The sequence below is a fragment of the Xenopus laevis genome, chromosome 9_10L (assembly GCF_017654675.1).
Source record: "Xenopus laevis strain J_2021 chromosome 9_10L, Xenopus_laevis_v10.1, whole genome shotgun sequence".
NCBI lineage: Eukaryota > Metazoa > Chordata > Amphibia > Anura > Pipidae > Xenopus > Xenopus laevis.
This window is the reverse complement of record NC_054387.1, coordinates 116,184,764-116,201,498: the sequence shown is the minus strand read 5'-3', so window position 1 is coordinate 116,201,498 and position 16,735 is coordinate 116,184,764. Positions and strand designations below refer to the sequence as shown.

Genomic DNA, 16,735 nt, shown 5'->3' with positions numbered 1-16,735 from the left:
ACACGCCTCCTCTGTAGGCCCCGCCCCCTGCTTCGGCAAGTTTAGCTGCCGGGAGGAGGTGGAAGCAATTATTGTGCTACAATGAACTTCTTGCGGCGGGGGATCATCGCGTTCAGATCCGCTGCTTCCGCTGTTCCGGGCCGGAGCGAGTGTGTGTTGTACAGTAGCGGTGAGTGTGTGGGAGATGCCTGGGAATAATCGCACTGAGCTCATAGACCGGCGCAAACCTTCTGCCGCAGCCGCGCGCAAACTTAACGCAAACTTGTACAGTCCATTGTGATATCATTGTAAGTGTTCCCAGCCACCACTCCCAACTCCCCCCAAACTGCTTTCTCTTTACCGCCAGCAGCTCTGTGCGGACTCACGGGGGGACTTAGGGACACGTGCTCTCCTGCGAATTCCTTCAGCCAATGGTAGTTTCTTTGTAATAGCGCAGCAATATGTCTGTCTGCCTGTGGGTAATAATATATAGCGAACACTGTCACTTTCATTATTAAATCACATCAGACAGTAACAGGCTTTACACAAGAGCTCACAATCTATATTATTGCATTGCCTTAACTGCCACACACTGATTTTGGTGGTTGCACTAGAATCAATTCACAGCAGTCTGTAAGATTTTCCAGGATGTACCCTGTGTCAGTTAGTGTAAGGGTAAGGCCAGATGAGGAGATTCAGGGAGGTTTTGTTGCCTGGCGACTTATCACCACGTCTTTTGCGTGACTATCTCCCCGAACTGCCTCAGCGTTTTTTCCCCATAGGCTACAGCGCCTGTGCTAATGCACACGCGGCTATGCGTTTTCAATAGTCGCCCAAAGTTTAGGGGCAACTTTGGGCGACTATTGAAAATGCATTGCCGCGTGTGCTTTTGCGCTGTAGCTTATGGGCAAAAAACACTGAGTCAGTCGCGCAAAAGACGTGGCGATAAGTCGCCAGGCGACAAAACCTCCCCGAATCTCCTCGTCTGGCCTTACCCTAAATGGTGCTAATGGTACAAGTGGGATAATAGTCTCTGGGAAGGGAGTGTGACTGTGGGATAGCAGGTATAGTAGGGAGAGATGGTGCCTATAGTAACAGTGGGGTAATAGTCTCTGGGAAGGGAGTGTGACTGTGGGATAGCAGGTATAGTAGGGAGAGATGGTGCCTATAGTAACAGTGGGGTAATAGTCTCTGGGAAGGGAGTGTGACTGTGGGATAGCAGGTATAGTAGGGAGAGATGGTGCCTATAGTAACAGTGGGATAATAGTCTCTGGGAAGGGAGTGTGACTGTGGGATAGCAGGTATAGTAGGGAGAGATGGTGCCTATAGTAACAGTGGGATAATAGTCTCTGGGAAGAGAGTATGACTGTGGGATAGCAGGTATAGTAGGGAGAGATGGTACCTATAGTAACAGTGGGATTATAGTCTCTGGGAAGGGAGTGTGACTGTGGGATAGCAGGTATAGTAGGGAGAGATGGTGCCTATAGTAACAGTGGGATAATAGTCTCCGGGAAGGGAGTGTGACTGTGGGATAGCAGGTATAGTAGGGAGAGATGGTGCCTATAGTAACAGTAGGATAACCGTCTGTGACTGTGGGATACATTGATCAGTCTCATTTTGCCCCAGTCCCCTCTGCCTCCCAAGGCACTCCTGTAAAGGCTGCGGGGGTTTAGGCAGATCCAATGATTGCAGGGCACTTCCTCCTGGGTTGCTGGCAATAGTATCCGGAGAAACCGTATGTAGCAGTTTGTAGCTATTATCCCTCTGTGTATGATGTGTGTAATCCAGACACAATGCTAGTCATTCATCATGCATCCCTGAGGCCCTTTAATAATGTTGCTGCTAATTGGGAGCAGATGATTGGGCATAGGCTTTCAATCCCCCGACTGAATGAAGTTTCACGTGTGTTCACTAGCAGAAGCCGGTTCCCCGTGTGGGTGCTACAGCAGAGTTTGAATGAAATGTGTCCAGCTGTTTGATCCGTGTGTGTATATATGCGTGTGTGTAGCATTAATAATCTATAATTCTGATACCCACTGCATATAGCCAGACTTTTCCTTCCCTGGTGCGTCTGAGACTCCCATCTAATCTGCAAATAATAACAGATCTACGGTTAAAGGGGAACTATCATACTATCATTACATACTCACAAATCATTCTACTCCCCAGTACTGGCAGACTAGCACTAATTGTTACTTAGCAATTTCCGAGAATAAGGAGAGCACTCAAAAGTAGCAAATTATGCTGTGATTATATTTATTCAAGGCTACTACACGACATGTTTCGGATCCATGTTGACCCTATATCAAGTGCACTTGATAAAGGATCAACATGGATCCGAAACATGTCGTGTAGTAGCCTTGAATAAATATAATCACAGCATAATTTGCTACTTTTGAGTGCTCTCCTCATTCTTGGAAATTGCTAAGTATATATCGGGATAGCGGTGAACCCTTGGAGGATTTGATGCATTCGACTATACAGCTGAGGCAGTGCGGGGAACGTTCCTATTAGCACTAATTGTTACTTGCTCTCCCACAGGGTCACCCCAAGCAGTTTTAAGTCGATTTATAAGGATTTCATAATTTTTATGCCATTATTGTTACTGCTTCATGCTTTGTATTTTTACTCTAACACTGTTGCTCTTGTGTATACACCTAGAGGGCATAGTGAGGCTTAAATAGTAAATAAAGTGTTATATATATATATATATATAAAAAAAAAAGTCCACAGTGGTGCACTCTTGATCCTCATGGATAATTGCCTGGGTGCTGGTTATAGCATAGCATAACAATCAATCAATTCCTGAACACGGCCCAAGTCATTGCGCCGAAACGTTGAAATAAAAGTTTTTTCTTTTGCACCATTGATTGATATATATATATATATATATATATATATATATATATATATATATATATATATATATATATGTTATCAAGGAGATCGATGACCATATAAAAGCACGCGGCCGAAGGTTGTGGGACTCCTAGGTGACTTCTAATATCCTCATATTTTGCAACAGGGGGTACTAGTATTATAATACACAAGTTTCAGTGAGTCATGTGACAGAGATGACATCACTAAGCTCTGATTATAAGGCTATCATTTACAGACTCTTGTGTATTATATGTAGATATAATGACATTATTCACATCAGCCCCTGCCCAGTGGAACTTACAGTCTACGTCCCTGTCACCGCTTTAACGCGTGTCACTATGTGGATATATAGGCTGTACATTTAATGTGCTTGCTTCTGTTCACGTGGACTTGGAAGCAGTGTGCAGATCTCCCTGTGTCAGTGGCAGCGTCCGAGGCAAGAGCCTGTAGATATAGTATGTGGCAGTGAGGAAAACTCAGGCTCCTCCCCCTGGCAGTTTCTCTGAACTTCAGGGGCCGCTTGTCTGTGGTGAATGAACAGAGCTGCTTACATTCTCCTTCCTGTAACCAGGGTGGCCTCTCTATACAAAGCCTCTCACGTGGCTGAGAAGTGCACTTTAACCTTTACCACTTCTATATTAACCATTCTCCTTATATTCACTCTTTATTCTAACAATCACACCAACTCTTGGTTGCTGGTGTCACTGGACGACTGATAACATTGCTATCCAACAGTTGGTGGGCTGGAATATGAAATATTGAATATTAATATTACCGTAAATGGGTTGTTCATCTTTGAGAGAACTTAGTATAATGTTGAAAGTGATATTCGGAGACAATTTGCAATTGGTTTTAATTTTTTATTATTTGTGGTTTTTGAGTTATTTGGCTTTTTTTATTCAGCAGCTCTTCCAGTTTGCATTTTAATCAATCTGGTAGCTAGGGTCCAAATTACCCTAGCAACCGTGCACTGGTTTGGATAAGAGACTGGAATATGAATAGGAAAGGCGTGCATAGAAAGATGAGTAATAAGAAGTAGCAATAACAATACATTTGTAGCCTTACAGAGAATTTGCTTTTCAGACGGGGTCAGCGACGCCCATTTGAAATCTGCAAAGAGTCAGAAGAAAAAGGCAAATAACTATAAAACAAATAAATAATGAAAAGTTGCTTAGAATTTGCCATACTATAACATACTAAAAATGACCTTAAAGGTGAACCACCCCTGTAAATTAACTTTTTTTGTGGAGTTCCCCTTTAATTTGAAATAAGGCAAATTTCATACCAAATCTAAATAAGTGTGGGGCCCATTTACAAAGCTGTGGTAAGGAGGGATGGTGTGAGAATATGTACCATGGTGTCGTTGTACCTACAGCTGTGTGACCCGCCCCAGGTTTTCAATGCATTCAGATATCAGTATAAACTATAACTATCCCCTGTCAGTGTGTCCTAATCCTGGCCCTGCTGATTTGCAGCCTTTTCTGTTTTCCTGGATATCTGCATGTGCTAATCCTGCTGCCCAACCAATTAACTCCTTCAATTTTTCTTTTATTTTTTTTACTCTTTTCAGGCTCTTGACATAACCTCAGATTTCAGAAAAAAAGAGGTGTTTTTGGTGTGTTTAAAGGGGAACTCCACAAAAACATAACTTGAGTTTTTTGAAAAGTAAACACAATTTCAAGCAACTTACAATATACATCAATTAAAAAATATGCAGACTATTCATGATTTTAAATGGTTTCTGACAGTTCCCTAAGCCCAGCCCCCTGCTCTCCTGCTGATCTGTCTGACTACTTTGCTGAGCTGGCTGACTACTGGTACTTTGTATCAACAGCCAGCTGTCCTAAAGCTGGCCATAGATGCAAAGATCCGATCGTTCGAATGATCGGACTTGCTTTTTGAAGAAACGGGTAACTGTGATGGGTATTTTAGTGGTTTCTGTGTTATGTGGGCCTCTTTATCAAATTTTGGTTTGGAAGCGGAGTTCCCCATTTAAGAGTGGAAGCACTTCCTGTCCCCATAGAACAGGAAGTGTCCCCATAGAACAGGAAGTGTCCCCATAGAACAGGAAGTGATCATTACAAAGACAACTGGGGAAAGGGAATTTCCCCCCAGTCTTTAGCCAGATCTAGCCGCAAGTGCCAGAGGGGTTGGGGTACTCGCCTACTCCTGTGCAGGCACCAGTATAAGAAAGGGGAGGCGGAAGAGTCCTGGTACCTCTAGGTCAGCATTAGACCTAAATGTAACCTATGTACACATTCATTATACAAATGACATACCAATACTGACCTATAAAGGAGGTGAAAAGGGTCCGGATCATTATAGTTTACAATCTGAAATTAAACCAGAGTTTTATATTTGGGAATGCTGTTCTGCCCTCTTGCATGACTGGCATCCTGCCTTATTCTAGAACTGTGCCCTGGTTTCCTTCCTGCCTGTAGGAATATAGGCCCCTCTACTCAGGGATTATAATACAGATTCAGAGCCCAGTGCTTAGAAGTCTGGGTCTCAGGCGGCCATTGTCTCTATCCATGCTCACTCATTTATTATGTCTCCGCAGTGGCTGGAGGGTGTGAGCGCACACTCATTGCCGTGAAGCCGGATGGGGTACAGAGGCGACTGGTGGGAGAAATCATCAAGCGATTCGAGCAGCGTGGCTTCACATTAGTGGGACTAAAACTGCTCCAGGTGAATATTATATTATGGAGGACATATTGGGTCATTGCCTTTAAGAAATTTGGGCATCATGCAGGAACACTGGCATCACCCTGTGCAAGCTAACTGGGAATAACATCCCATGCAAATATTATTTGCATAGAACATTTCTTTCATTTCTACATACAAGTGGTTTTATACCTCTGCTGTTTTGGCATTTTCCGCAGCAACAAGTAGCACCAGGAGTGATGCACTGTGGGAAAGCGTCATGCTAACCTTTGCCTATGCTGCTAATATGATAGCTCATCCTATATGTGTACATGGAGATAGAATTTCAATGCATCAGTCAGTTTTTGGCTAGAGTTTCCCTTTACAGGGCATCTGTGCTTCCCTTTTTCCTGAAGAGTTGTGCTTAATACTGGTGAATACTTGTGCAGGCACAGAATTATAGTGTATGTTGCTACAGGTTAGTAACAAACCCAGGGAGTTGTCCCTTCATTGAGAAGTGCCAGTTGTATCACTGTCCATATAACCACGCCCCTGAACTTTTAGTGCATACCCAAAATGGGATTTTAATCAAAAAAGTAGCCCTGTAGCAAGTTATAAGGATTGTGTGACCATCCTGACTGTGATTTTTATAAATAAACTTAAGATTGCATTATGTTGGGCTACAGCGCTCCCAGGATTCACTGCCTTTATTTTGCTTCATTGTAGGCATCGGAGGGAATACTAGCAGAACATTACCATGACCTGCGCAGAAAGCCTTTCTACCCAGCTCTTCTCCGATACATGGCATCTGGGCCAGTGGTAGCAATGGTAAGGGCATACATTTACCCTGAAACATACTTCTAAGATGCAATAGAAATTCTTAATGTAAGCGAGGAACTTGACCTATGTGCCAGTTTGTAGCTCTTGAATTGTGACCTTTAAATTCTATGCCACGTCAGTCTATTGCTTAAAGGAGACATATAGGATAAATAAAAAAACCCTAATTTTGTAGGCAATTACTGTATAAGTAATATATGGTGTTGCTTTTACATGGTGCCAAAAATTAATATTATATTTAAAAATAGGCTCTTTATTGGTGCTCCCTATAGTTGTTCACTGGTCCCTGTCTGTGTTTCTAATGAGGGGTGGCCGTGTCCTAATGGTCTCTGCCAGAAGCACAGTAGGAGGGGGACAGCCAATCACAGCCCTGCAGTCACACACACACAGACAGACTTCAGTTCCCTATCAGGTCCTGCTAACTGCTGATTGGTTCCTGTCCTACAGTGCAGTGAACTGAGAGCCGCCGGCTCCCCTGCACAGCCTGGGAATTCAGGGAGCAGGAAGTGGAAGAGAAGGGAGGGATTATTAGGGTTTTGCAGAAATATTCAATAAATCAGCCTGAAACACTACATTTTTAATTCTTCTATATCTAAATGAGTATAACGCACTTAACATTCTTATTTTTTACACAATATGTCTCCTTTAAAAGACGAGAAAAATTTAACTCACTGGAGTCCTGTGAGCAAATCTCTTGCCCCTTCCCTGATCACCTCTCCCATGAAAAATATGGTGTTTGGTGGCGCCATGTTTCTTTCCTGTGTGGGTTTGGGCTGTGTACATGCAGCAGTATAGGAATTTTAGGAACCGAGTCCAAATGTACACAAGGAATACCTGGGAGCCAAAGAAACATGCAATCAAAGTGCCTGGGCCAGTTAATTTTTTATTTTTATAAAGAAAAAAGGTACAGTGGCCTAGGGCAAGAAATTTGGCTTGCTTAGGGGAGTTTCTTACAAATGAAAATTTTCCCTGTCCTTTAAAAGTCTATTCAATATGTAATGTTTTTTACCCCAGTAGCCAAAATAACCAATTGGAAGAGAGATGGAACACCTGATTACATATTGCTTCTCATACATATAATGTGACCATGTCACGTAATTTAGAACATTAGAAGAAAGTGGTAATAAACATGTCCGAAAATCTCTTCCCAAACCATTAATAATAAACATGTCTGAAAATCTCTTCCCAAACCATTAATAATAAACATGTCCGAAAATCTCTTCCCAAACATTAATAATAAACATGTCCGAAAAACTCTTCCCAAACCATTAATAATAAACATGTCCGAAAATCTCTTCCCAAACCATTAATAATAAACATGTCTGAAAATCTCTGCCCAAACCATTAATAATAAACGTCCAAAAATCTCTGCCCAAAGCATTAATACTTATAGGGCTGCAAAGGCACACAATGGTGCCTCCTACATGTTCTTGTAGCAAGGAAAACTCTTACAACAAGCAGCTTCTACTTATGATTTGGCAACCCAAATCTCTGAGTTCATGGCTGGATAAAGCAACGTACAGGCAGAGGATGCATAAAGAAGCCCAAAAGAGAAAAACAAATCCAAATGGTGATAAATGACACAGATAAGGGTGTGACCATGGCAAGGGCATGAGCACTACAGCAAGACTTGCAATGTTCCAACCTGTTCTCTTCCTGCTACAGGACACATCAGCCATTTCCAGTTTCATCCTGTGGGGAGTTTATGCGATTGATTCATTATGCCTATGGGCAATGTTGTACTCGCTAGAACAAATAACAATGTTAAAAACAAAAAGTTGACCTTCTTTACTGTGCGAAAGAAATGAAAGTGGGAGGAATGATATAATACATTGTGGTTGAAATGTAGAAAATTCCCAAGAGCCTTTGTCCCTAAAAGTGATGATTCAGGGTAAGAGGTTAGGGGGTTCAAGCTCTTTTTATAAACATTTACAGTAATATTAAGTTTTTTTTTTATATAATATATTTAGAATTGTCCAGAAGAGCAGTTCATCGTGTGCCCCAAAACACAAGGCAGCTGTGGTGCCCTGCTGTGTACAGTCATATTGGGGCGCAAGCATGTCCCTTGGGTGTCTCAGCTCTCCTATTGCATAGAAGAATTTGGTGTATGCCCGTGTGTTGGGAAACCATTTGATATCACTAGGCGATAGGTTTGATGTTGGTTAGATAAGAATATCCAACTAAAACCCTCACAATAGTATTTGGCGACTTTACATTGTTTGACCGCAAAGCAAGCACTTTAGCTGATTTAATTATTTTCTTATGGGTTGAACCACTTGATAAATATGCCCCTAAAAATCTTATACAATTGAATAAAGAGTCTGGTAGTTCCCCCAATTGAGAACCTATGTGATAATTACACTGTTTTATAAATATGCCCTTAGTATTTTCTGCCCATGTTCTAAAAACATTTGAGAGATGTCCCTGGAGAATATCTGTTTATCTGGTCCACCCCAAATATTGGACCCCTTTTATCTCTGAGTGTCCTGTAATTAAATTATAAGAAAGGAGTTTGCGGCCAGCCTGCCGTAGGACAATATCAGCCTAGGCAAAGCTGAAATTGCAGACACAGACCAGGAAAATAAGCAGAATATTAGCTGAACCCTGTTCAGAATATAGTAATCAACTTTTCATTTTACTATGGCAGTCCTCAATTGGTGTAATTAGTCTTCTGGGTAATAGTAAGTGACGTTGGCTGCTAGGGGTGTGATCTTTGTTCCTTATCGCAGGTGTGGGAGGGACACAACGTGGTACGGACGTCTCGTGGGATGGTTGGGGATACAGACTCTTCCCAGGCTAAACCTGGCACTATCCGTGGGGACTTCAGTGTGCATATCAGCAGGTGGGTTCTCCTAAATTTCTATGTACCACAATTGCACACAGCTGTGCCGCCTTCTGACTCATCTCTCTCTGACCCTTCAGGAATGTGATCCATGCCAGTGACTCTGTGGAAGGGGCCGAGCGGGAAATCAGCCTGTGGTTTCACAGTGAGGAGCTTATCAGCTGGGAGACCTCTCACCAAAGTCACTTGTGCCAAGTTTGATGCTGCTGTGAACCCTCCCCCCAGTTCAGGACATTAACCCCGCACCAGTAAAATGAATCCTGCTGGGGGGGCAAGCCCTTTTGTAACTTCAATATAGGAAGGCGTGTTATTAACCTATTTTTTTTGTACCTACGTTTACTAATGAATCAGTCCTGTGCCAAAATGGCACTCTCAGGTTTACATACAATGACTTAATTTAATAGTTTTACTACAGTGCTACCACCGGCCATGTAAAGGAATCTCCTCCTGCTGAATACGTCCAACGGCAGAGCCTCTGCAGATGGTTGTCTGTTTCCCGTGCTATCCATCAGACTTAATATTGTATTGCACAGTTAACGTTTCTTCTTGAGCCAATGCCAGCTCCTCATTTAGGCATAATAAAGTGATATTTGTATGGAAGGCACCCCATGTATTGTTACAAACACCCAGCCAACTTACGTTGATAGAAGTTTATTTCTGTATTGCAGGTGCCAAATGAGTTTCGTGCCTTAATATGTCATTTCAGAGGAATATCACACCCGTATTTTGGCTTTGGTTCCCGGTGTTCTCTGCAACTGTTGCTGGGAGGTGGTGGGATTTGCAGTCAACGCCATCAGAAACACGCTGTTTCTTACGCTTTTCTTAATGTAAAAATAGCTGTGTGCCAACGTTCTGTTTATATTATCAGCCCCAAGGACATCGTGTTTTGTATCTGTTGACTCACATCCCTCCATGAGAGTATTCCCTGTTCTTTCACACACTCCCACTCCAGCCTTATGTCTCGTTGTCCCTGGGTCCATCTTGTGAGGGTGGTAGAAGTAGTTATGTAGTTGCTGTTGTGGTGGTAGAAGTAGAACATACATGTATACATATAGAGATTCTGTGAGAAGGCTATTCTAAACAAGTCCATGGGTCTATTAGGCCAATGGCACCCATTGCCGTAAACACTTACACTGTTTGTGATCTCTTGGCATTTTCTACAAGCCCCCAAGCCTGGATTTCAACCCAATGTGCTCCTAGACAGCTTGCACACTACCACCCACTTTCAGCCCCACCTACTTCCCGCTAGTGATGTTCACTGATTGTCGGAACTGGGGACTGAACAGGCTGGATATTCCCTCTCAGTTCAGATGTGGCCAGCGAGCAGCAAGCCCTCCTCAGCCGTCCTTGGCCTTAGCCTTGGTGGCCTGCACACAGATCTGTCACATTGTTATAAGATAAAGGGGTTTTGAGCAAATAATGTTCCAGAAAATGGGGCTTTCACCCATGATGTTCCATCTAGATTAGGTCTTGTGATGCACCTGTGTGCAGAAACATGCGGACATGAACATTCTACGGTATCTCTTCTACTTAAGAGGGGCATGCCTGAAGAGCTTACTCAGGATGGATCAGAATAAGGTCTAAGATACCTGTTCAGTATGCTCTGAAGATACATTAGAGATGGTAGAGAAGCACTTGACCTTATATCCACTCACTGATATTGGTTGGAATGGCCAGAAACGTGTCTTACAAAGCCATGTAGAGTGTTAAGTATGGTTGCAACTCTCTCCCCGTACTACAAATATAGGAAAAAGTCTTTGCTGTGGGACCTAGGAGGTAAGTGGATAAAAGCTCTATCTGATATGACATAAGGCTGTGGGCAGGTGACAGAGCAGAGATGTACCAGAAGAAGAATGAACCCTTTGCTTACCCTCTCTCACTAAATACACTTCAGAGTTTAAAGGGAAGCATGAAAATGCAGGCTCTATGGCACTTACTGGAACGTACAATTTCATATCTTTGGCCTTGGCATGAGGGGGCAATGTTTGTAAGAGAAGGCATGGCAACATTATACTGTATATTGTGATGTCCCAGGGTAGATTTTACTTTACCTATAATGAAAAGGGTTTTTCTGATTGTGGTTGCAGTAAAGAAATCTACAAAAGACATGCAAGAAAGAGAAAAGCCATTTAGTTCCCTTTGTAGGGAAGTGGACATTTCACTGTGCCATGGTATGTCCATGCTGGTGCCATAGCTTCCACATAAAGGGTTAAAATAACCAGGCGTTAGTATTCGGTTAAAATAACCAGGCGTTAGTATTCAGCTGGCCAATTTCTAATTGACGCATACAGGGTATAGAAAGCATAATAAAAATGAGTAGGGGAGGCGATAGACTTAGGAAGTCATTACAAAATGAAGTAAAATGGACATTTCATTTAAACACACGAGAGCCAAATGAACTTAATATAAAATGGGATGTAAAGTGCTTTATATAATATAATAAAACATTAAAATAGAAAAGCATATCTTAATAGAACGATACAAAAAGGAAATAAGGCTATCGATTCAAAACTAATAAGAAGTGGGAGAAAAAAAGAAACCGTGTATAGGAAATGATAAATATGTAACAGCCATAACTAAAAGAAAAAATAGAAACAAATGTTGCTAAAAGAAAATACAAGTGTATGAAAGGAATGATGAAGAAAAGAATTTGTGTATAAACTGATGGTAAGACATAATGTAGATTTTTATTTCACAAAAATTTATAGAGAAAAAAAGAAAAGGTTGCTTTTAAACAATGTCCGTTAAATGTGTATTTTATCTTTGGAACGCATCAGATGTTTTAACGTGAAATAAAGCTTTTTTGGAATTCATCATCGCCTCCAGCATCGGACTGGGCCGGCCCAGCCCCCCTCCCCCGATGTCCTGGCCCACTCCAACGATGTCCGGACCCCCAAATAAAAATTAATCGGTGCGCCGGTATTGCTTGCGCGTTGGTGTGCGCCCATACGTTGGCGCATGTGCGCTGGTGTGCGGCCAGTCCGCGCATGCGCTCAGGGGGCCTGGAGTATAGTTACCCGGTGGGCCCCCCCATGTCCGGTCCGACCCTGATCGCCTCCAAGAAGTTTGGGAGTGCGTGCCTAAGAGCTCCCCTGATTATTGTGAAGGGGGCTTAACTCACACAGACGCATGTATGCACTGAACGCAGGTGAAATGCAACATGCTGCGTCCCACCTGTGTTTGGCGCTTACATGCGTCTGTGTTAGTACAGTCCCCTTCACAATAATTCAGTGCATTTTCTCCTGCGCTCCCCTACTGCTGAACAGAAGATAGTGCAATGCAGGGGAGGGCAGAAAAAAAGCCGTGTGTAAAGCTGGCCACTGACGCAAAGATCCGATCGTACGAATCTACGTATGATCGGACTTTTCCATCTCCCGACCTGCCACTAACCATTCAGATCAAAGTCTTACCATTCCGACCAAATAAAGATGTTAAAGAACAGATCAGCCGATGTTCTGCCCCTGACAGCAATCGTACGATAGACAAAGCTAGTGACAGTCTCCCACTGAAAATCATACGATCAGCAATACATGCAGAGACATTACCCGCAGCCGATGGAAATTTTCTAACCTGTCCGATCGACCAAACGACTCTCTGCACACGTTCCGAAAATCGTACGAAATCTCGATTCGTACGATGAGATCTTTGCGTTTATGGCCATCTTAAGCCCTAAATGTGGAATTTTGGTCAGACCAATTCCTAATTACCTTAAAAAAACCCTGACAGGCAAAGTCCTCTCATCATCTCCCCATCCTCTCCAGGCTCTGTGCCCTGTGCTTGAGGAGGCTCTGGTTAATTAGAGGGGTACACCGTAATCTTCAGACCACAACTCCTTCTGATATTCATGATACATACACACCTCAGACTCTTTATGCTATACTGTAGAAGCCCCATTTTATGTTTATCAGGGGACCAGAAAAAAATGGTGTAAAATAAAGGAAAATGTAAAATCAGGGAAATGTACACATTTATTTTCCTTTTAAAATTCATCAATTGAAATGATGAACCAATGATGGTCCAAGAGTTGTCTTGAAGTGTTGGTTTGTAGTGGTGACATCTCGTGGTACCTCATTAAAATGACAGCTGCTTCGTTTTTGACGTTGCCTCCTAAGAACTTTGGGTAGAGTGTTCGCATACACCTCTAGTATCCACAACCCAGAGCAGGTTCGTAGTAGTGTGTAGTGCAGCACTTCAGTGTTGGGATCCATGATGCTCCTATATGATAGAAGAGTGTTAAAGTCCCTTTCTTGTTTCCACCTCATTGTCCCCAGTACATGGAACTGGATATATAGGAGCACTTTTTTCTTGTGGCAACCTTATTTGTCTTCCCCCGTGACACTTTTTCCAGGGTGGCACACACCATTCTGCCTCAGCAAGTGGAGACCATTTCTTCAATGCCTGCCTTATTATATTGAAGATCATGTGCTTGAGAGTTGTTCTATCATAAATGTTTTGGGGAAGTGGGAGACAACCAATTAAATATTTGCTCTAGGCCTACCGGTACCTAAAAACCACTCTGTAGTTAGTTAAAGGGGAACTATTGCGAACATGAAAATGTAATATAAGCTTCCTCATACTGAAGTAAGAAACTTTCTAAATACAATCAATTATATATTCTGCATCATTTCTGAAATAATCAAGTTTATATTCACTATCCCTCTCTCAGCGTCTGTTTCTCTTTATTCTGTCTTCATGCAGCAGTTAGGTGTCAGATATTCATCAAACGTTAAACCCAATATATCTTATAGGGGGGTTTTCCTTTCCTAGCAGATGCATTAGAGCTCACTCAAATAACTGATTCCAGTACAAACAAAATAACTGCCTTTTGAACAAATTCTACATGTAGAGAGACAGGATTTCTAGGGATTTAAAGGGGTTGTTCACCTTACAAACACTTTTTTCTGTTCAATTGTTTTCAGATTGTTCCCCAGAAATAAAGACTTTTTTCAATTACTTTCTATTATTTATTTTTTACTGTTTTTCCAAAATCTAAGTTTAAAGTTGAATGTTAGTGTCTCTGGTGTTTGAGACTGGCAGCTCAGTAATTCAGGTGCAGACTCTAAACTGTAACATTTTTTCAACATTTAGTTGACACATTTCTCAGCAGCATCTCTGGAGTATCAGCAACTATTGTATCAATTCTAACAGCTGCCTGTAAAAAAAACCCTGAGATTCTGCTCAGCACGGACAAAGATAAGAAATGTATCAACTAAATGTTTCTCAATTTAGAACAATTTACAGGGTCGGTGACCCCCCTCCCAGAGCTGCTTTAGAAGGTAAAAATTACACTTTAGACTTTAATATTAGTAAAACGGTGACACATAGAAAATAGAAAGTCATTGGAAAAAGTTGTTATTTCTGGTGATCTATCTGAAAACAGCTAGTTGTTTGAAGGTGAACAACCCCTTTAATACAGTGAGCTCTAATACATCTTCTAGTCAAAAGAAGCCCCCTATAAGATATATTGGAACTACCGTCAATGAATATCTGACACCCAACTCCTGCATGAAGACAGAATGAAGAGAAACAGATGTTGAGAGCGGAATAGTGAACACAAAGATAATTATTTCAGAAACAATGCAGAATTTTTAATTGATTGCATTTAGAAAGTTTCTTACTTCAGTATGATGAAGCTTATATTAATTTTTCATTTTCGCAATAGTTCCCCTTTAAGTACAGATACTGCAGATCTTACATTCAGCTATTGCTTCAGAACTTGCTGAGGTGGGGCATTTGCTATTCATTTCATCTGCTGTGTATATGGACCAAAAGCAGCATCATCTGAAGGCAGTATAAGGGCTCTTACTGACGAGCGGTTGAAGCTGCGCTCCCCTGCATTCAGTTTTTCTGCGTTCAGCCGCAGGGGAACGCAGGAATAGACGCATTAAGTTCTTTTCAATGGGGCTGTACTCACACAGGCGAACGCAGGTTGAGACACAACATGCTGCATTTTTCCTGTGATCGAACGATTCGAACAATTCGAACGATTTTATCGTACGATGGAACGATTTTACTTCAATGTGTAAAGACTTAGAAAATGGTTGTAGAAGGTCCCCATAGGTTAACATAGCACTTCAACAGGTTTAATTTGGCGAAGTATTGAAGTCAAAGTTTTTTTAAAGAGACAGTACTTTGATTATCAAATGGTTGAATGTTCGAATGATTTTTACTTTGAATTGGAGTCGAAGTAAATTCGAAGTCGTAGTATCCTATTCAATGGTCGAAGTATCCAAAAAATTACTTCGAATTTCGAATTTTTTTACTTCGAAAATTCCCTCGAATTCACTTCGACCCTTGATAAATCTGCCCCTAAAACGTTTAGTTTGGTTTAGGGAGTGATATTCTGAGACAATTTTCGCAATTTTTTTTTTATTTGTGGTTTTTGAGTTATTTCTAGGGATGCACCGAATCCACTATTTTGGATTAGGCCAAACCCCCAAATCCTTTGTCAAAGATGCGGCCGAATACCGAACCGAATCCTAATTTGTATATGTAAATTTTGGGTGGGAAGAGGAAAACATTTTTTACCTTGTTTTGTGACAAAAAATCACGCGATTTCCCTCCCCGACCCCAATTAGCATGTGCAAATTAGGATTCTGTTCTGCCGGGGTGAAAAGGCCGAATTCTGGCTGAACCCCGAACGAATCCAGAACCGAATCCTGGATTTGGTGCATCCCTAGTTATTTTGCTTTTTATTCCGCAATTGGGTCGCTAGGGTTTAAATTACCCTAGCAAACATGCATTGATTTGAATAAGAGACTAGAATATGAATAGGAGACAGTGTCGGACTGGGCCGACGGGACACCGGGAAAAAACCTGGTGGGACCCGTTCTCTTGTGGGCCCGCCAGCCCAGATCCGCTACTTAGTGGGGCGGTGCGACCCCACTTTGTCGGGGGTCGTGGTAGAACAGAAGATCTGCGTATGCGCACAAAGGTATAGCTGCGCGCCTGCACACAAACTAGCACTAGCCCAATGAAGTACACCAGAGCGGTAAGGGGGGCCGGACAGGGGCCCTGGGGCAGTAGCCCTGGTGGGCCCCAAGCCCCTCAGTCCGACCCTGATAGGAGAGGCCTGAATAGAGAGATCAGTAATAAAAGTAGGAATAACTATAAACGTGTAGCCTTACGGAGCATTTGAAAGATGGAAAGAGTCAGAAGAAGAAGGCAAATAATTAAATATATATATATATATATATATATATATATATATATATATATATATATATATATATATAAAAACAATGAAGGCCAATTGAAAAGTTGCTCAGAGTTAACCATTTTCTAACATACTAAAAGTAAAATTGATATTGTCTATATTCCTATTCCAGGCTGAAAGTGAGAACTGGTTACTATGGCTAGTGACCCTAACAACTAAACAGCAATCTGAATCATCATTTGAACAGCAGCGAAGCAGTAATAAGGATCTTTAAAGAATCTTTAAAAAAAAAAAATGAAAAGATTGCAATTGCCCATCTGATTTAGGGAGGGTAACTTGCACAGGTTCCAAAGAGCCTGAATGGCTGAATGTATTACGCGCACGCGCAGTATAGAAAT

General features: G+C 41.9%; 1 protein-coding gene across 3 annotated transcripts; it reads left to right on the top strand.

Moving 5' to 3' along the window:
- On the top strand, positions 1-10,511 carry nme4.L (NME/NM23 nucleoside diphosphate kinase 4 L homeolog). 3 transcript variants are annotated; one of them, XM_041575572.1, is made up of 6 exons: positions 1-169; positions 5,420-5,547; positions 6,229-6,330; positions 9,069-9,181; positions 9,262-9,386; positions 9,453-9,781. In XM_041575572.1, exons 1-5 carry the CDS (start codon positions 82-84, stop codon positions 9,380-9,382), a joined length of 552 nt encoding a protein of 183 aa, XP_041431506.1. In that variant the 5' UTR covers positions 1-81; the 3' UTR covers positions 9,383-9,386; positions 9,453-9,781.
- Positions 10,512-16,735: the final 6,224 nt, after the last annotated feature.